Source organism: Varroa jacobsoni, unplaced genomic scaffold (assembly GCF_002532875.2).
Source record: "Varroa jacobsoni isolate VJ856 unplaced genomic scaffold, vjacob_1.0 scaffold_351, whole genome shotgun sequence".
NCBI lineage: Eukaryota > Metazoa > Arthropoda > Arachnida > Mesostigmata > Varroidae > Varroa > Varroa jacobsoni.
The window spans coordinates 204342-225764 of NW_019213253.1; the positions used below are offsets into that span (position 1 = coordinate 204342).

Consider the following 21423-nt stretch of genomic DNA (forward strand, 5'->3'; position numbering starts at 1 on the left):
TTCAGCTTTAGTTGTGAATTTTTTTGTCTGTAAACACATACCTACTTTCTTTTTTGGTAAGGCATTCCGAAGGAGGAGGAGATAGGTTTGTTTATCAGTGCTCTATGAATGTGTTGACCAACCGCTGTCGTAGGCCGTAAAACAAAATAGTACTGACTTTTATCTGCTCTTTATTTTTCTCCAATGAGCTTCTTCCCGCTTTTTTCTGATGGCGCAAATACTAAAAAGGTAATACTTTTTCAGAGCTTATTAAAAAAATCAGCTTTACAAAGAATACTTCTAACTTGCACGCCAGAAATAAAATTACCATATGGCAGTAACCAAAGCAATGATAGTTAGACACTGAACATTTTTTATGTTGCGTACTACTATATAACGAAATACGGTAGAAACTAATGTCTTATTTGGCACAACGCAACCGTAGCATCACGATACGGCGGTTTTACAGAGAGCGCCGAGCAAAATCTCCGATGACGCTTTTCTATTGATCAAAAAAATAATACGTTTTTCTAGCTCTCATTTGAATTGTTCGCGGGCGTTACCCTTCGACGATGCAACATATTTTTTGATTTTTAATGCCAAGGCTCATTTCGATCACCAGCAGTAACCTCGCCAATTTCATTCGTTCCCTTAAAAATTGCGTCTACTCAAAGCCCTGACATAGTATTTCGTGTAACAATGAGGTGATTTTAAAGGCAATTAGGTTTACGCGGCAAATTACGGATGCTGCTTGTGTCTCTTTTGATTTGCCTCTATGTGGAAAAAGCGTCGCCAGTGGAGCAATGCGCGCAAGTGAAGTGACAAGGAACGTTTCGAAAAATTGAAGTAAGACTGAAGCCTTTGTATTTATATTATTTTTTTGTGAAAATATTTCTCTAAAGTCGAATGATTAATAACTGCAAATAAGCGTTCCCCTTTCATTAACAAATCGATTCTTGCATCCTGTACCGGAATGGCTGTACATGAGCTTCTTAAACACGTTTCGAGAGCCCATTAAATCGACGGGTCAAAACGGGTTTTCGCGCAAACCTTCTAGACAGCCTAAAAGATAAGAAAAGGCAACACATATAGGTACTGATATGTGAAGTTGTCAGACAGATCCATGTTGCTGCCATACGCAGAAATCGTATGAGAACAGCAGCAAAGGCAAAAATTGGATAGCCATTTGTTTTCCTAGAGAGTATGAAACGCTACTTCCTGGTGCTTACTAACGATAGTCTTGTTCAGCAACGTTTTATCGTCTAGCTTTATTATGACTTATAGTTAAGTATCGTACTCGTGCGCGGTGCCTTGCGCCGTATGGCCTTAGCTCGTCGGAATCGCCTATTTACGAATCGAGAACTGAAAATTACCACCGGGTTATCCCGGCGGTGAAGGCGTCGCTTGCCTGCTAGAAACGAAGCAGCTGAGGAATTGGCCAAGATGACCAAACGGAGCGGGACCGCCAACCGTCGTTCGGATAAATTAGGCCGAAGTCAAAGGCATCCTTGTGATCCGAAGCAACCTTGTAAGTTCGACTGGGCCACAAGTCTACACGCTTAAACAAGTAGGCTCATAAGATTATTCTTTCATATAACTGGGGTATTATTAGAAACTGAGCCACGAATTTTAGTCACCAAGGGCAAGCTGTATCCGTTGTCTTAACTAATGCATTATGGCAAGAGGCTCGTAGGATGTGTCTAGCGCGTTACTAGAGCAGAATGTGGCCTAACAATACGAGTAAAGATGATTTCCCATGAACTGCTTGAAGTCTGGCGACTTCTAAACCGGTTTCACTACCCTAACTCCACGATGTCTATCCTAAAAATGTCTTCCTTTTTTTTTCTTCTATGGAAGCCGGCAGTGACGCTATATCTGGTGTTAGTGAATGATCCAATATAGGAAACCTCCAGCAAAGCAGATCTTAAGTTTATTTCCGCGTTCTTCGGCTTTAAAATGCTGTTGTGGCATCTGCGATATTCTTTCGTAGCAACATTTCAGCAAAACTTTATGAGATTGTGCGCGGAGCAGACACGTACGTAAGTCAGTATGCCTTGAGGAAAATCGAGGAGCTCTCATCGGAGATGGAAATTTCTCTAGGCAAATGCTCTAGCCATCGCAACATTATGATAGTTGGATTTCGTCAGATTCCTTAGCTGGCTGCGCATGTGCGAATGTTTCGCTTTAAGCAGTAAGTTAAAGCAGCTAAGTTACTTAGTCAGGAATATCTCAAACATTGCCAAGCGTTGCGGTGAGGTATCTCTAAGCGTATCAACTACGTCGTACAGAAATCGGATTTTTGAAAAACACACACAGATAGGCTAGACGCTCCAAATAAAATAGGGGAGAGAGATCTTTAATAATAAAAAAGAAAAAAGTATTAATAATATTGTTAGTTCTGGGTGCAAGAGGTGCCACTGAACTATAGAGTAATATTGTATTCAACATCTATGCCGTTAATAGAACGTGAACACAATATAAAGAATGCTGGGGTGTTGTAAAAATTGGTGCGGAAATTGATGATAACGGCAGATATACTGCGAGATATTGGAAGATCGTGACTTTCAAATATTACAAATCAAAACAACGGCCTAATTGATGCACAGCAGATCCGAGAAGACGCTTCAGATAAACTCGTAGAAATAAATATCAGGACCAAAATACAACTCGTAAAAATGTCTGATTGTATTGAACACAACGATTAAATCAGATAAAAATTTCCTTATCTTTTTTTTTTTTGCTTTTTGACGAAAGGAAAAGATATGTGTGTTTCGCGTCTGTTTCTGTGAAAGATCTGGCCCAGCTGTGCGATGGAACGTTTATGCATATTTACTCGAGATGACTTGAATAACCATTACAGAAATCGTGTTTACCGAAAGGTTGATACGAACGAAGATATCGAGTTGTTTTTGCTGAAAGGTACGAGTGGTACTTGTTGTCGGTTGATTTTAGCACTAAGTCGCTGAAACAACGTAGAGCCTTTCGTCACCTGTTGCCGATGGCCATTTTGTGCACTTTGGGAAATGTAGTCGGTGTTGGCTTGCAATGTATTCATTGGATTGGCCGTTGGCTTGGAACAGTTGGTACAGCTGCTTATCGGGCTATTGACTTTCTGCCATACCGAAGAAGATTGCCTGTTTTAACAAAGTTGAGTTATCGAAGACGACCGCCGCTCGAATGTGAGTCGTTTCCTTCAATACACAACGACAGAACTATGCACTTCCATATATAATTTAGCCCATGACTCCTGGCTTTCGTACAACATACGGTTTCATGATCATACTGAATCTTTGCCAATTGAATTCACCATATGATGGGTGAGGCAAGTCTCGGGACAACTAGTCTTCATTTCGTAGCAGGAGATAATCTATTGCAATAAAAAGCCGCCCAGCATATTCACAGCGGGCATTTTCACACATATTCCTATAATATTACGTATCAGGCACGATATCGTCATGTTCTAGGGTTCTTGTAACATAGTATTAAATAATAAAGTAACTGATTTTGTTTTAGCGATTGCGTTTTAGACATTAGTATGTCTTTACTATAAGGCTTTTGTAAGAGCCATTCTTAAAATACGAGCTTTAGTTTAGTGAGTAACACTATCCGCTATTATCTGCGTGTTTCTAACATAATTCATAGAATTTTACTATACAGTTATTTATAACGTAATGAGTTCTAACGTTATACGGGTATGTTCTTAAAGAAAAGTGCCGCGGTTTTTGTCGCGTTAATCCTGTACTTCGCTAGCCTTTTTGCGAAGCCGGCGTCGAATGTCGAGCCACTCTAAGGATAAATTTGTTTAGGGATGACTTAGGGTGTTTGACATTCGCTTACGCGTACGGTTTTTTTTTGGGTGTCTTATCACACTCACCGCTATTGTGTATCCATTCGCTCATATCATATAGTACACATCAAATCGAAGATTCGTGTTTGAGCTCAACGACAGCTTGTCAACATAGAAATTAGTTTACACCATGATGCCATCGTTTTTGCAGATGTACCACCGCCCCCCGGTAAGTTGCCTCCTGACTTTGTCGCGACTTCACATGATGATCATTCCCCTCCTCCAGGTCACGGGACCTGTGCTGCGGAGACGAACAATAATGCTTACCGGGAACCTCAGGTCTCTGCCCACATCGCAGCCGTCAAGGGCGGTCGCACACTTTCTCGTAGTTATCGTGGGCGGAATGAGTCAGATCCAATTTCGGGCGCTCAGCCCAACGACTCGTCAACGCGGGTTAACAATCTATCGGCAAGTAAAATGAATGCCGGTTTTTCAGGTGAAAGTTCTTCCCGAAAATATTCAGACCAAAACATTCTTGAAACAACCTCTACACCAGTGATTCGTCCCGTCGTTAACCCAATTAGAGTTCAGGGAGCTGCAGATGTAGTAAGGTTAACCCAACCAAGCGAAACGCGAAAAAGTCACCGAGGGGATAAACCGAAGCTGTTGCCGATCGCTCCGGTTAAACAGAGAACGACGATAGCCGGAGTTCGCCCATTCAATAATGCTCGTATGACAATTAAAGCCGCTGTGCGTATCACGGGTAAACCAATTGCTCGTACAGCGATGAAGAACGTCCTTGGACGGGTGACAGCCAGACCGCCCGTGATACGTAAGGACCACAGAAACACGTCTCCAACGTTCGGTATTAGTACCCCAAAAGGTTCAACGACACCAATCGAAGTGCGGTCTACAATTCCAGTAGACGTTCATGGTACAATGAACGCTCCGAGTTTTATGATCCACCGAGTCCTCACACACGAGTACTTCTTAACAGAATCAGGTCGGAAGTTTTTGATTTTCTTAGGGTAACGAACGCTTTAGTTTTTTTGCGCACGCGAATATACCTAGTGCAAAAAATCGACGGATGATTGACTGTACCCAGTGTGCACGCCCAAGTCAGTGTATGTAAAGATTACTTAATTTTAATAGTTTCACTATTCAGCAAATATAATACAACAAAAAAGTTTTCGATCGTTACCTTGAGTCAGATTCGTTTGAATTGCCCAAGCAAAAATAGATGTGTAGAAAAAAATTTGATAGTCAAGCCGTCAGGAGCAATAGATAATTCCATTATTCAATTATACTTAACTTAAAAGGTTGGGTAGACAGTGTGATACGAAAACTTGATGCCCACCGAACGCTACAGCTATCGAACCCCAAAAGCGGCGGTCATTTGTGAAAATCGAAATTCGTTATAGGACTTGTCCCTACACCGCAGTATAAATAGAAGCCTCAAGATGTGCTTCAAGGCTTAACGTAACATTTGACAGCAGGTCTTTTGACCTCGATGAGCTAAACCACGGTTGTAGCGGCAGTAAATATTTAGAACACTGTGGTACATAGTGCACGATTCATCGCCAGCTTCATTTGTTCCACGTCTCCTCATAATACGAGAGAACCCTTGTCTGAGAAGGGCTAGTAAGTGTTGCCTTGGCTCCATACAATTTTGTTTCCTTGATGAATTGTGAACATGGATAGGGATCGTAATTGTACATGTTGCTTGTTGAGCATTGAGTTGATTTTGGCATAGAGAAGTACTTCGGTGAGTGACAACAACGAATTATTTTGCATGACGATTTGGAGACAGCGTGTACGATAGAAGACGAGCACGGTGTTGCTCATAAAGTGAACAAGAAGGCTGTATTTACCAAGACCCGTAAAGATGCCGACCGAATCGTGGCCAAAGCAGAATACCTACTTGAGTGTTTCGTTAAACAGGAACGGAAAATTAAACCTAGTCGAACGCCAAGGGAGCACTTCACTATGGAACAAACATGTCGGACAGCCTTTGAGCTTTTTTTTCGAGTACGTAAGTCCCGACTCGGCTGCGATGACATTCGTGAAAGCCTCGAAAATTTGGCGTTTCTCTTCGACTACCTCATCGTGGATTCGCCAACAGTGGCCGGGGCAAGTCTTAAACTTCATTTATTTTTAGCAGAGAGTTGAGTGTGCTAATTAACGATTAGAAAACAAACAAGTGTTATTTAGTCAGCCTTACAGATTTGTAATAAACGTAAATTGCTTAAAGATAAGTACTACAGTAGAACGCATTTCTGGTGCAAGCGTAAACATAAGTGGGTACGCAGCAGCGATAAAAATGAAACGTACCTCCTATTTCGTTATACCGGCAAGCAGTTTAATGACAGCAGATTTGTTTAATTAACCCGCGTCTTCTAGTACTTAGCCAGTTTGCTACGACGACTTATAATGATCATGGAGGAGATAGCACCATTACTCGAGAAAGGTTCTGGAATAGCACCAACAGACTGGACCGCTCTCCGAATGCATTACAAAACCGAAGAGGATAACCTTCGCGAACGACTGGAGCCGCCTATCGCGATTCCACCGATGGGACTGATTTCTGGCGATGTCATACTCGGTGCCGGTGGTTTCGGCGCTGTCTACAAGGCGCGATTTGCCGGATCGATTCGATGCTCCGTCAAATTAGTTGACGACAACATGTTTAAATGGGAACAGCATGCCTGTGTTGACAAAGTTGTCGGTTCGCTGATCAATCATCCGCTATTAGTGAAGTACCACGCGTGTTTCACTGCACAGGGAGCCTACATCACGATCATGGAATATATTAGAGGTGTTGATCTTGACCGCGTGGTACACACAGCAAAAGGACTGCCCATGCGTGTACTTCGCCCAGTTGTTGCGCAGCTTGGAATCGCGACACAATATCTTCATTTTAAAGGCTTTATACATCGTGACATTAAGGTTGGTCATGTCACGTCATTCCTATGCAAAGACTATTTCAAACAAACTACTTTTAGAACGCTCCCAATAAGTATAATGATAAAAGCATAAAAAAACACCATAACAAATTTGGGCCTTTCTCTATGAGCATGGTGTCATTTACTTACTGCAAATAACCAATATACAGATTTCTTAATCAGTCTGTGTCTCTCACTCATATTTGTTTCATTGTTTTATTTATCCTTCCTCCTCGACAGCCTTCAAATTTGATAATCATGCCCGGTTGCAGACTAAAAATGATCGACTTCGACACCGTTAAGATCTGTATTGGGATGTTCTCAAAGAAGCGGCTAAAGTGTTTTTTTCGTAGGACTTACACAGAGTTCAACGATCGCGAGACGGCCGGTACGCCCAACTTTTTCCCGCCGGAGTTCATCAAGTGCGCTGCCTATGGTCGATCAGTAGATTGGTAAGCTGTGCCCTTTACAACAAGGGCGCAATTAGGGTAACTGATCTCCGTCAAGTTTTGCGATAACACCTAGGTGAAGAAATATAGAACAATAGCTTTTTCTTTTTGATGTAGGGACTTATTTTGTGCGAGCTTGTGATTTGTTGAATGCTACAATTTGACTGATTTACAGGTGGGCCATTGGCGTAACAGCATACGAGATGTGCTTCGGAAAAACGCCTTTCCGAGGGGAAAATGACGAAGAGCTCGAAGCAGCTATTCAGGCTGTGAACTACAAGTTTCCAGTAAAAGGTCCGAGAGGAAAATACTATCTTGAATTCAAGGACCTCGTGGCACGCCTCATAAAAAAACGGGCTTCAGGTTCGTTATTTTAGTTTAAGCGAGAGACATGTTAGAGCATATTACAGGCTCTGGCTCTGGTAGAACGTAGAAATGCGACAATATTCAAAAAGTTGACTGAAAATAATTGAGCTGATCGAGTCCTTCAAGGAACTAAGTAACACTATTGACGGCTTCTCTGGTTAGCTGGTTTCAGAAGTTAGATTTTAGGCAATATCGCGTGGGGTTGGCGCCAATCTTTTAAGTCTTATTTGGGATTTGACAGATATTGAAACGTCTGACTGGGATAGAGCATTAAGCCTAATTTGCTTTTATTTACAATTATTACAATAAAGGCACAAATGCTGCCCAACCCCTTAAGAAGAAATGTGATGTTTAGAATCCGGATGCGATATCGGGAGCAGAGCATCGTATGGAACGTATGCATAACATACGAAAGATATGATAGAAATGTTAAGACCGACACACAAGTAGCCATGAATGATATCGCTAAGGGCCATTTATTTATTTAAAGCTATTTAAACCATTTGAAGAAAACATGATTGCAAAAAGTTTGATGTTTGAGCACCACACGACCTGGTGCGACTCGAAATTTATTCAATCGTATCTGTGAAACTCCTTTAAAAGGGAAAAAAAATTCAAATTTTCAATTGATGGAAAACGATTAAATGCAAAGAAAACTTCAGGATGTATAGACAAAACCTAGATCGACGGTAAAAGAGGTGACGCTGTTTTGTTTCTTTTTAAATTAAAAAAAAAAAAATTGTGAGATGCAGCTATCCAACAAAGATTTTTTCAGATCCCAGTTGCAACTAACTAACACGATTATAAATCTGTTAAACATAGTCGATAAAAACTAGTGAATAGAACGAGCGTCGTCCTCTACCATGACATTGCTAGACCATACGTTTTAGTAAAAACTGGGAAATATTGTATAGAACGTTCACTCTACAGCCCGAATGTTATTATCAGGCTCTCACCTGCTTCGGTTTTTGCGAAACTCTAGTGACGGTTACGGTTGTTTACTTTTAACGAAGAGATGCAAAGACATCTGTTACACCAAAGGTTTCATAGCAGCAGGATTAAGATGTTACCAGAAAGACAACAGATATAATCTGTCGAATCAAAATATGCGCCCTATTTTTGTCATTATTTTCGTCGTTAAGTGTAACCAAAAAAAAGTGGAAGCCTGTAGGTAGAACAGCATGAGCGGTGCGTTCCGTGAAAGCTCGGAGAGACTCTTACAGACACCTTGAAACTGTGTAAAAGGCATTGAAGATAATAATAAAGACTGAGTTTCTCACAAACGGGGAGTCCACAACAGATGCAGACATCTATAAATGTACAGTCCATAATTTTATCAGTCAAACCCATCTGAAGGGCAGTGTTCATAAATAAGGAGCTTTCGTAACCGTAGCAACTCTTCTTCCTCCGTTTGAAGTCCTATGTTGTAGTTACATACCTCATGGTCGATCTTCAAGCTTAGAACATCTGCAGAACGCTGAAAGCCTCCTTGCCTAGTGTTCTCATTGATCTCCGACGTTCTTCGATACCCGCACAGTTACTCGCTATAATTAACGTTATTGTTCTTCACCAGTGAACATTTCCTGCTCATCATTTTGCTAACTTGCTCGTAAAAGAGGGTGCGGAAAGACAAAATGTTTCTCTAATTTGTTGTGATATAGCGATCCTTCGAGTGACTTATCAGTATGCAACGAAGATAGGAAAAATGTGAATCTTACGTCCTAGATGAGCACAGATCTATGCAGGGTTTTGATACATGCGCGGCAATATTTAGAACGATATGCGTGCGCAATTACAGAGCGGTTATGTTCGCGTCGATATAGCGATTTCCTAGCTCACCCATTCTTCGAAGGCTTGGATCTAAATGCGTTGGAAGATGGTTCACACTTCATCGAGTACGACGGTGTCACAAGCCTGATGCAGCCGAGCAGCGAAAATCCTGATGATTTCTCTCCAAAAATTTCAGATGAACTGCAGGCCACAAGAGCCGAATATCTTGAACCGGAAAAAACAAAGGTGAGTCGTTAAAGCTCCAGGTACTGGAAATACTAAAACTAGTTGGTTTGCTTGATAGACCGTTTGCCAGTTGTCACATGACATTTTATCGTCATTCGCTCCCACTAGTATGAATCAATTTTAGAAAACTGCAATCCTCAAAATAGAAGCAGATTGTTTGTGAGAAACGTTCGTCGCCTAAATGAAGACCTGTAACATTCTTTTTTTTTTTTTTTGTTTTATGAAAAGGATGCCGTGGACCATTGTCCACTGTATACGTTTGTGTCAACGACCTTCCAGAATGCGGTGAGAAAGGCAATGCGTGACGAACCAGTGAGTCATGAAGACGCTCAAGAGCCACCAGAAATTGGCGTCGTCAATCCGCCTCTGCAAGACGCCAGATCGTACAAATTTAACGCATACATGAAATAATGGTCGTGTTTTATGGTGGCTGTATTCCGTAATAGTGTGATAATTTTGATCTTTTAAAATAAGCGATAGATAGATAAGTTAACTAGAAGAATGGACGGACGTATTACCAAACACGCAAATGTAAATGACAATCGGAAATGTTTGCCGTAGATTTCAAACCAGACGAAACAAGGAACATTTACAACAAAAGATTACACCTAGGGTTGATGCGGTGATCGTGGTTGTCCCGAATCAAGCTTCCTGTCAATCCTGTGATTATGAATAAACTAATTTTTCCATTGGGTATACACATTATGTGAATATGAAATAAATGAGGTTTCGTTTTTATCTAAAAATTCTTATTTCTCTTATAGAGAATTGATAGAATCAAAGAATGATCTGGTGGAGCATTCTTCCAAAAAGGTAAAATATCACTGATTTACGAGTCTGCATTTACTTGCTGCATGCACTCACAGTACTTTTTTTTATGATGAGGGAACGCTTTCATTACCGATTACAATTTTTGTTAGTTTTCTGTTCGTTTACATTACTGAACAAGTGTATTTGTCTCGGTTAACTATCTAATATATATATATATATATATATATATAAACCTCTGCTTTCGGACAAACTGGTCAGATATCTATATAGGTACACTGAGGTACACTGATTTTTGCAGTGCTCCTCGTCGTCTGACCAGTTTGTCCGAAAGCAGAGGTTTGTAATATAACGTAAATAGATGGGCCTCACGAAATTACCTTTTATTGTCCTCGTCTGCTATTGACTGTTCTGTTTTTGGGAGATATACACCCATATTTCCGTGCTAAGGCACTCCTGCAAGTTCCCCATCCCTGATACAGTAGCATTTCGTCTACCTACCGTTACATATATTTTTTGAACGAGAAAGATTTATCTTTTGCTCCGTCTAATATGAAGACAACTCGCTTCTCGACTGAAGAGGTGCCGACATTCCTCTTATCTGAAATTACGAGATGGTGCGCATAGCCTGCTCTAAGAGAATAAGAGCTTTTCGTGGACAGCCTCGTGGTTCCATCTGGCCTCGATGTGACAGCCTTCCACCCGTGTACGTAATCCTCCCTTCTTCGTTCGCTGTTCTTCGTTCCCTAAGGCCCCGTCTTCACCAGGCACTCCGTCTCATCACGTGGGTCGGCCAATCTACTGATACTACTGATCCGTTACTTCCGCTTCTCCTAGTTCCGCCACACCAAGCGGAGCTCTATAGTTGGCCTACCATTTAGTTCAAGCAACGTCTGGTCATAACAACGCCTTTCCTAACTTTTGCTTTAACCTCCTTTATCCCTCTTCCTGTTTCGAGGCCCGTCCACCACTGCCCAGTCGTAGTCAGTGAGCTGTAATGGCTTGCGACATAGTTCACTGCTTCAAGCGCTAACAGTTGTTATCTTTCAGCATCCTAGGCTTTGTGGCGCATGTAGGCTCTCGATAGATGAGTATGTGGTATACCATGCAAGAAAATAAGCACTAAATGTAAACGTATTTATCGCTCACTCGGACGCCTCTTAATTAACAGGAATATGTTGAATTTTATGCAAAGGCAGAATGTCTGGTACAGAGGCCATTGGCTTGCCTTAATTGCTCGGTCACAATCATGTATCAAAGCTTTCGTGGTGTTGACGATACGTTTCCTTAAATGCGTGCGTGTGTAAAAGTTGTTCTTTTTTAAAAGTTTTACAGGTACAGCTGTGTACTTTTGAGGTGTTCCTCTTGTTTTGCCTTTACCGATTATAGACCGTTAAATCGGCCTTACTACTAATCGAATAAATTGTTATAGCAAAAAGATCTATTATTTACTAAGCAATTGTCTACTTGCAGCCCTATTTGTGTTATCGGTAGTCATCGAAAGCATCACTTAGCACCCACTCCAGGTATCACCTAGGCTCCACTGTATCGTCGAAAGTATAACGCGAGGATTATGCAAACGATGCCTTTCTGTAGTGTTCTTCTTGGACCATTACGTTTCTGCTGAGCTACAGTAAGATATAATAGTTCAGCTTAATACGTTAAATCTAATGAAGTGAACCGCTTGTCGTTCATCGTGTAATGTGCGAAATGAATCGAATGGGGTTTATTGTATAGTTTGCTAAATATCTAAATAAAAAATAAAAAAAAACCAAAGGTGCTTTATTTAACTCGGCAACAAATATTTACGATGCCACGGTGGCATCTAAAACCGCATTTTAAAAAAAATTTTTTAAATTAGTTTCATAACGTTCCATCATTATAACTAAGCGTTCTTCGCACCCGTTGTCTTCCGGAATCATTCCTGCATCTAACGTTGACAACGTGTTAGCTGTTGATATATGGCGTTCTGACAAAAGATCACGTCGCAGTAAATACATGGTGTGTGACAAAAATACAGGAAATTTAGGAAAAAACGATAACGTGCATGGAGCAGCTTTTTTTTTTAAACCAAACAGAAGATTCTATGAAAATCTTCTATTTGGTTTTAAAATCAGTGTATATCAAACCATACGTATTTCGTAGCATAATGTACGGATCATCTATGAGAAAATCATATGTTGTCAGCGTGACGTGCTTTTAGCTCCATACCCTAGATTTGTTTGTCTCTGTAGGCCACTAGTTAGCCTGGCATCAATTATTGAAACATAAAAAGCGGATTCCTTAGTAAAAAAAGTGTCAGTAGCAGAGGTAGCATTAGTAGTCCTGATCAGCTATAAAGGCGGTGTTGCATCTGTGGAAGTCACACGTCGTTTTCGCTGGGTGCCTGTCAATGGTCCGTACCATCATTTCACTTATTTGCTAGTTCGAAAGATGACGGAAATAGGAGAACCAAGTAAGGGATCACCACCGGAAGTTAACGCCATCTGCTTTGCGTACAACGTCCGCTCGTCTGCGCCGTCCAAGAACAGCAAATGCAAAGCTCGCTCCTTCCATCTTCTCGTCATACTATCATTGAACCTGCTAAGCCAAGATGGGCCAAATCAGGTACTAAGTCATTCAGCCGCTTACTGCAAGCAGAATACTTTTTGGTAGACTCCTCTGAAGAAGTTCGGAGGTGAGACGGAGCATCCCAACATATGCACTCTGCTGCACCCGCTTATACTGCTATTAGCTAGCTTTCGTTGTTGGTGCTTATACTGCTGATAATACGGCCGTCTTTGTTGTTATTGTCGCTGCTGCTGCTGCTGCTTCCATAAGCATTTTCGCCAAGTGGTACACGCTCACCTATACAGTATTACGACAGAGGAGGCGATGGTGCGCACAGTGATGAACAGCCCACAGTCTACATCACGTACTGCTACACAATGAACTTCCTGAGGAAGCGCCTCTCCTGTTCCGTTATTCTCAGCCATCTATGCACACGGTTTGCGTTCGTCACTGATCAGCCACTATTCCGAGCTGCAAATCGTAAGGTATCCTTGCCACATACATAACGCTCGCCGTTCAAGGATGATCTGGAGAAGACGAAAAAGGCACTTGTTGTTGCTGTTGCTGTTGTTGTTGTTGTTGTTGTGTTCCATTCTAGGGTAAATATTCTTTACCTAAAGGATGTTTTTGCGATTTGCTTTCTTTATGATTTTTTGTGATTTTTTTTCTTTAAGCGTCTTTTTGCAGGAGTCTCTTATACACATCTATGAAATAGTTGTGAAAGCTCAGGTGGGCATTTGGCCGTATTTTCCTTAATGATTTTTCGACTGATAACTTAGTAGCCATATATTTATGTATTAGGAGCGTTCCTGGTATCAATCAAGAGCTTTAGCCGAATTAAATCGAAATGCTATATATGTTACTAGAACCCAGTATGTTTTCTAGTAGAAAAAACTTACGAAGGAGGCTTCTTAACGCCAATCGATGATAGATTTTGACAAGATTTAACATTTATCCTTCGGCGTTTAAACGGCCTACAACTAACTGAGGAGTGTCTCGTCCACATGGTGATGGCGGTGAAGATGCGTGTCGAGCCATCTTTATCAGATTTTTTAAGCAATCTCTAATGAGTGCCTGTTGGAAAATGCTAGCGGCCGATATGATGAACACTTTGAGCTATTTTTTTAAATATTTTTTAAAAATGTTTTCTGAGAGAAGTACGAAAAAGTCTATGATGCAAAGTCTCAATAGACACTAATGCTCTACACGAATCGATAAGTCGAACATGCCGTCCGAAAGAAAAAGCTTAACATAATATTCTATCGATCGGGATTCTTGACGCCGATCGGTAGGCCTCGACAAGCTGAACAAAAGTGCAATGCATACCGGTATGCCTGAAGTTGGGTTAAGATATCGGTCGAAAAAAAATAGGTTAAAAGTGAAAATTCCATTGGTCATATCAGTTTGCTCGCGTAACAGTAAAATTCAAACGCATTTCGATCTGTTTTCGGATGTCTTATTATATAATATGTATATATATAGAAATATTAATTAGAAAATTTAGATGGCCACTGTGGATAAAATTCTAGCAAAAAGGAAATTTAATATATACTAAGAATAAAAGATTCAGACTCTTCAAAAAATCATAGGAATAACTAGTTCTAAAAAAATTACAATATACTGAATTTAAGCTTAGCAAGAAAACGTTTACGCCTTCTTAGGAAAAAAGTCACTAGATTTTATCAATTACAACGTCTGTTGAAAGTGGGCCGAAAATCCATTTGTTTGTCTACGGCCATTCTGTAAAAGATTGGTCGATAGGCAAACGTACTCACGTCTGTCACGAAAACAAAGTCAATCGACAAACATATTATAACAAAATGATTACGTAACTACAGAGGGGTAACTATTTAAGTGGGGCAGGGTGACTGTGACGCGATAATAGCTAATGTGCTTCCATTGGCCCAATTAAGACATCCTGGAGAAATTTGCGTGTAATATCCGAGTGGATGAACGATTGGTCACAGAAGAGTTTGTTTTTCTATACCACATGACGTGATGTTAATTTAAAAAATAGGTTATTTTTTGTCATTTTTTGTCACGACTCGATAATCCTTAAGAACTTTGTAAAAAATTACGAAGTTGCTTGTTTTTGTATAAGGGATGTAACTGGATTAGAAACTGAGGTATTAATTTTTATATGTTTGTGACCTAGTGGTGAACTAATGATTTTCGTTCCGATGGTTGATCGTTGATGGAATATAGAGGATCTTAGTTTATTTTTAAAATGTACAAATACTTTTTTCCTGGGGGAAACAGTTTGTTTTTCCCATAACGGTACGGAATGCGAGTTTAACTGATCTAAGGAGTTGTCAATGAATATACGGTCTATATTTTCTGCGTGCAACATAATATCAAGTTCTTGTAGGAGACTAGATACAACTTGGGTCAAATGCTAGACTAAGTTAATAAAATCAGAAAAATGGGATAGCTGTAACAATATAAAGAAATAAGTCTGCAATTTCATTTTTAGCTAGAAGGAATGCTAAGACATTTGTCCTATGCAGAATACCACTTCGTTTACGCTCTCTTCACACCAGTCAGTAAATCTGACTAAAAGACTAGATAAGACAACAATAGATCAACTTGAAACAGATATTTCGATATTACAAAGGCCAGAAAATGAATGATAAAAACGTAATCTCTAATAAATGTTAATTGAAAGATTGGACCAGATGTAACGTGAACGAAATTTGGTCATATTAGAACAGGCCGGTGAAATAGTTGCCGAGGGTAACGGGCTAGCTATGTTGGGACAACTATGGTTGTAGACTGTAGTTTAGATTAGGTTGGAGGTAGCATGTAGCAACTTAAATATGTTGAGCCTGGGCATAATAAATAAAATAGGTAACTGGGGCAAAGCCTGCGAGTACATCTGGCGTACATTCGAAATTACGGTAACAAGGAAAAAAACTATGTATATCTTATGATTCGTGGTACGTTATTTTATTATGTCATGTCTCAGGAATATATCTATTTGTTTTTTGCAGCTAGTTCCTTTTTTGGCTGTGTAGCTATATTCCTACTACTCCAATGAAAATAAGAATTGCACGAAGTGGCCTTTGTTGAATTTACGATGCAATTTCTATTACGAGTTATGATATAAGATATCACGTTTGGGATGACACTGCCCTTGAAAGTGAGGTTTAGCTTCAAATCAATAGAGTTTTTCGAAATTACACAGACATGTTAGGTGCAGTTTCTACACCTTTGGATAAAAGCTTTTTAATTCAATTCGAAATTGGCGCCATACCTTGAAACAATTTTACAGTTGCGCTAGTTCTTGTGTATGTTACGTTTTTATTTAGATTTAATTTAGAAGTAAACATCCCCCAAAAGATAAATTTCACTTGGTTCGGTTTGTAGACGCATAAACAAGAGCACTCGTTTCGCTGAATTTCCCTTACTGTTGTTCATCATTGAATATTGAATCCGTGAAAAAGTGTTTTTGTATGAAAATTAAACAGAAAAAACATTTCCAGTACTGACATTCTCAATAAGTGAGCTTTTTCTCAACATAATCTGTTTTCTAAAATTGAACTGCCCCACAGTAAATCTTTCTCTATCAAAATATTTTATTTATTAATCTGCGCTTTACATCAAGTCTGTGCCATCTCGGCACCCGAATAATTTTGCACACACACCGATATAGACTTTCGTAAATTCCACGGGTGACGCCGCAACCGACCCGAGAGCGTAAATCTGCTCTCATTCAGGCCTCTATTCAATTGTTCACTCAGTCTGGTATTTGTCGTCACCAACGCCACCGCAACTATCATGAACAGAATGAAGGAATCATTCAAATATCTATTATCTCACTGGTTTTCTTCCTTGGAAATTGACCCTGCTTCCTTCGTCCTACACCGTCTACCTTTGCTCTTTCAAGTTGTGTTTCTTTTCTCTCGGTGCCTACATCTCTTCTTTTTTTCCTTCCTCAGATGCCTCAGTTCTCAGTTCAGCGGGTTTGCCGTCAGCATACAAACAACTAGCAGCGACAGTAGTACGGCGGTTCGCTTAGGAAAAAGCTGCCGCTGTCGCGGCTCGGATCCATCACATATTGTACTTCGGCTGCCGCCTACTTGTCCTTTCTTGACCTCGTCGTCTTTCCTACACCCTTCAAACATTACCTTTCAACCTGACTCGTTTCGCGGTGCAGACGTGCTGCGTGTACTAGCGGCGCCTTGAAATCATCATTCTATGATATGCTATGGCTAAGTGCGGCAATCGTGTGCGCGCCCTACCGTTGGTCGTGCTATGTACTCGGCAACATTCTCTACAACGACTACGTTCAGCTTTCTCGTTCTACCTTCATCTTAACCTACTTCATCGTTTGCCTCACTTCTTAGGTTCTTTTTTTCTCAGTGATGTTTTGTCTCCGCTGTACCAACCTTGCATTGGTTCTGTGATCTGTTCCGTAGTTCGCTCTCTCTCGCTGCGTCTTCTAGCCGCCCGTTCCCCTTTTAGTCCTGAGCAAACACCTCATAAGAACACCGCAATTGGGTTCCTCCTAGTGATATCATCGCCGTTGTCGGTTGTCGAATGCCAGTCTCCGATCGAATTTTGGAACGACTAAATCTTCTCTCTACGCAAATACACACTTACCTAGCCATCGGGCAATCTAACCCAAGCGCCCATTCAACCAAGACGCCCATACACAACCGAAAGAGTCGTGTTAGCAAATAGATTTCATAAATTAATTGGATTTCTAAACGAAACAGTGTTTGCATTACATTACATACATAGAACCATACTACGTGCACATCTCACGTACGTACACGTAGGCATAGATTATGTGAGCATAATAAAATGATAGGAAGGAACTTGTGAGGGTGACGTTACAACTATCATTTACTAAGCCGAGAGAAAGGGAAATAAGGACAAAATAGAAGAAAAAATACACACATTCTATATCGGTGCCTTACCAGGTCAATCATAGCGTACTACTTTTTGGTTTGATGCAAACTTCGTAATTATAGCAAAACCTATGTATTGTTTGGTTATCTGGGGAGTAAGACGATAGAATAACGTTGTAACAACGTTGGCTTCTACGGTACGATATTATTCATTTAGCTTTTCAACTCGTATGACAACTGCCAGTACATATTTCAAATTTAGGTATTTGATATGGTTTCATCTCGAGCTAATTTCTAATAGTTCATGTTCATTCCGTTGCTGAACTTACCGAATCATGTTACTTCAGAATAGTACTCACTGAACACGACTTCAACCTTCAGAAGTCACTAAATCTCTCAATTTTTGGCAGAATGCCTTAGGTTTGTTGTGCACGTCTTGAGCATACCTCTTCTTGAGCTTGGGGTGCCTGAGTGTTTAGCAGAAAACTCCTACTGTGACTGACTGTGTCAGTTTGCAATTTTATCGTACCCGAGATTTTTTTTATAGCCGAGCTTGGCCGAAAATGGCTCTGTTTCGTCTAGTAAACTTTTCGGTACAAAACAAAAGGTATCTAAGCTTATCAATTCAATTCGAAGTTAAACAAAACTCGTTAGCTGAGAGCTGAAGTTAATACAAATCGTCTGACCCGTCCATTCTTGTTTTAATAATCTAGGCCGTCACAGTATCGCCTACTAAATTTCTGTTTATCGCTATGCCACTCAGTCAGGACAGAAGATGCGCGTATACATGTCCAACGATTGCTTAGACTGCCAGGGTTCCCAAGCTATTTTTATTGCGTGCTCTGTTTCGAATAAGTGACCCTACGTAGCCCTTTAATCAAAGAAGATAAGCTTGTAAAAGCGTATTGGCCTTTGATAGTTGAAGGTTTCGTTCATTATAAATTTCAAACTGCATAGCTCGCCTAATTGTGAATATATCTCTGTTGACAAGTATTTTATTAGTTAAACATACTCTGACATATACTGTGTACACATACATTATCGCAGAAGGGCTTATTTCGACAGCTAAGGCCCGCCTCGGTCTTCGATCAAAGTCTTTAATGTTTCCTGCATTTCACCGCTTCATTATCCGACACTTTTCGCTTGAACAGGGCTAGAGAAAAGAAAAGCATGCCACGTCGCGATAGACAAGTAGTTATTTAGGATTTTTGGAATTCTGCATTAGTAAAGAAAGCACATACCGCACTCATTTGTCTGGTGGGTAGCAACTTTAGGAAGCTATTCGTATATTAAAAAGAAAACTATATTAGCGAAAGGCTGTCCTATCGATATCTAAAACGAAGGCGTGGTTTAGATGCGCTATAGAGTCACTGCTGCGAAATTTGCGATGGATTCTAGCTTTTGTGAAATCTAGCTCAATGGTCGAGACGCATCTCAAGTAGCGACGGCTTGACCTTATCGTGCATCACGTTCTACAATGATGGTACAAACGGGCCCAGTTTTCATCCACCCTCCTCGTCTGTTCAGCCGAATACTTTTTGCAGCGAGGGGTTTCGCGAATTTTACCAGACACTTGATTAGTACATGCGGACGCATATACAACAATGTTTCGTTGATACCGGCACGCATCAACAGGATTACTTGGAACCAACCAATAAAAACCAAACAATGCGTTCGGTTTACGTTGTTCAGATCAGGCGTGGCAGCGAACCGCCACATCACTGATACCAGCAACAACAACAACAACAACAACAACACCGATTGTGTAAACGGGAACAGCAAGATGTTTCAGCGTTGCACATTGATTTAACGAATAGCTTGGTGGTAATGATGTGGGCGAGGGCAATCGACGGAAAAGCCAAAGCAGCCATGCGGGTCATAGAAGCCAAGAGCTGGAATGACTGCCATCGTACCATGGTCATCAACTGCTATTGCTAGGCACTAACAAACAGTATAAATGCCTCTTCTCTATCGTAGTCTCTAAATCCATCTGCCTTCTACGCTCCGTCCGGAGCTTCTCTTTGCTAGACGCTCAGCATCACGAGGTAACCAGCATCCTTTCCCGTTGTTCCTTCTTGCTCATCTGCATCTCTCGGTTCCTTTCTCCCTTACCTCGCATACACTAGACCGCTCTGTATCTCTCGTGTTGTCTTTCAACGAGCGGGGGCGGACGTTTGGTTCATCTCCGGTCTCCTATTTCGTGCGTTGATCCTTTGCATTTCCCTCTCTAAAAGTCCTGGCTTGCTTTTGTCTTGCACTCTTTTTTTCTGTTGTTTTTTTCTTTTGTATTTTTATTTCAGCCTTCATGAGTAGCGGCTGTAGTCTGCAGTTGTCTGTGGTCTGCAGTGTTGTGCAGTACGGCTACTGTAGCTGTGATGAGGGAACGCCCGCTAGCGCTGGAATCCGCGAGCCTGCAGGCTTCCCCAATACGTTTCCCGGCCGTCCTCATTCGCATTCTATCTATTTGACTGCTCGCCCCAACAATACGGTCGGTTGTCTTTTTGCACGCCACTCACTTCTTCGTTTCTACGAGAAGCCCTGCAACCCTGTTCGGCTTTCCAATGAAAGAAGAGCACATGGACACGAGAGAACAGAAAGAATAGAGGAGATCCGTTCTGATTCGCGCCAAAGTTTCGAAAAAAAAAAAGAAAAGAATGCTTCTTCGAAGGGCCACAATCAGAGTAAACTAGTGAGCGTGTGTACAGTTGCAACGTGGGGAAGCGGCCATAAATCGACGCTGCTGCGACGTTATTCGTCAACAAGAGATGCTCATAACCCCTCACCACTACCCCTTCCCCCGCCCTTCTTCGTTTATTCCCATAACAGCATCTATCTGTGTTTTTGATTGCGGCTGGTGAAGCGCAGATCAGCGAACAAAGGGAACAGAGCTAGGGACTGCGTAATTGTGTACCGTTGTTGTGCTGCGTTCGATTTTTGTGCTACGAAAAGAGCTGGGATTAGGACAATGAAATAGAATCAGAAGAACTCGAATCAGAATAGGCACGTTCGCGCTTCGAAACCTATGTCTGTCTCATCGTGGAACGCCGTTGTATCTTTTCCGCTGTTCAGCTAAAAACCAGCTGTTTTAGATTCGGCCAAGGGAAGTATGGAATTTGTTTTTATTTTGTCTTCCATCATTTGTAGATGTGCACGTCGTCAACTAAATAGCACACATTTAGAACTTATCAGCTCGTGTAAAGGACCAGGCGATTTTGAGCTATAAATGCCAAGTATGCCCGCAAAAACTCAACTCTGACAATGTCAATCATGAGATGAAATATAAAAAATTCAGTTTGTTTGCACGATCTCTATCTATCTATTATCTTATTTATGATAATTAAACAGGACATTTGAGCTCTATCAACAGGCCTCCTCTGTACCCCTGGATATATATATCCATATAATGTTTTATATATATATAACCCCTTTGTGCGCAGCAGTTGCATAAAATTACGATGATAAGCCTTGTAATTTCGATCACTTATTACAGCAGTTTTCTAATAGCCGAGTATTCGGTTATTTCGATAATTATGTCACAGAAAATAGCAAAAATTCGAGTGATTCTTGGAAGGATTTTTCGTATAGTCTAAGGTATGTCCTAATCAATTTCGATTGACAGATGTTGTTTAAATATTGGATATTCTATTTTATCTAGATTCGCACATGTACGATAATATAATACTTAAAACTAGCCCGAGGCATTAAGCATCCAT

At 40.8% G+C, this 21423-nt stretch overlaps 1 protein-coding gene across 2 annotated transcripts; it reads left to right on the forward strand.

The window, feature by feature from the left end:
* The first annotated feature begins 609 nt into the window (after positions 1-609).
* On the forward strand, positions 610-10285 carry LOC111259601 (uncharacterized). 2 transcript variants are annotated; one of them, XM_022831761.2, is made up of 9 exons: positions 610-825; positions 1264-1507; positions 3978-4769; positions 5577-5896; positions 6167-6712; positions 6949-7160; positions 7333-7520; positions 9322-9539; positions 9768-10285. In XM_022831761.2, the coding sequence occupies exons 2-9, from the start codon at positions 1423-1425 to the stop codon at positions 9948-9950; spliced, it is 2544 nt and encodes an 847-aa protein (XP_022687496.1). In that variant the 5' UTR covers positions 610-825; positions 1264-1422; the 3' UTR covers positions 9951-10285. The 2 variants fall into 2 exon arrangements, with proteins under 2 accessions (XP_022687496.1, XP_086824094.1); XM_086967968.1 differs by lacking the exon at positions 610-825 and having other exon boundaries at positions 1112-1507.
* Positions 10286-21423: the final 11138 nt, after the last annotated feature.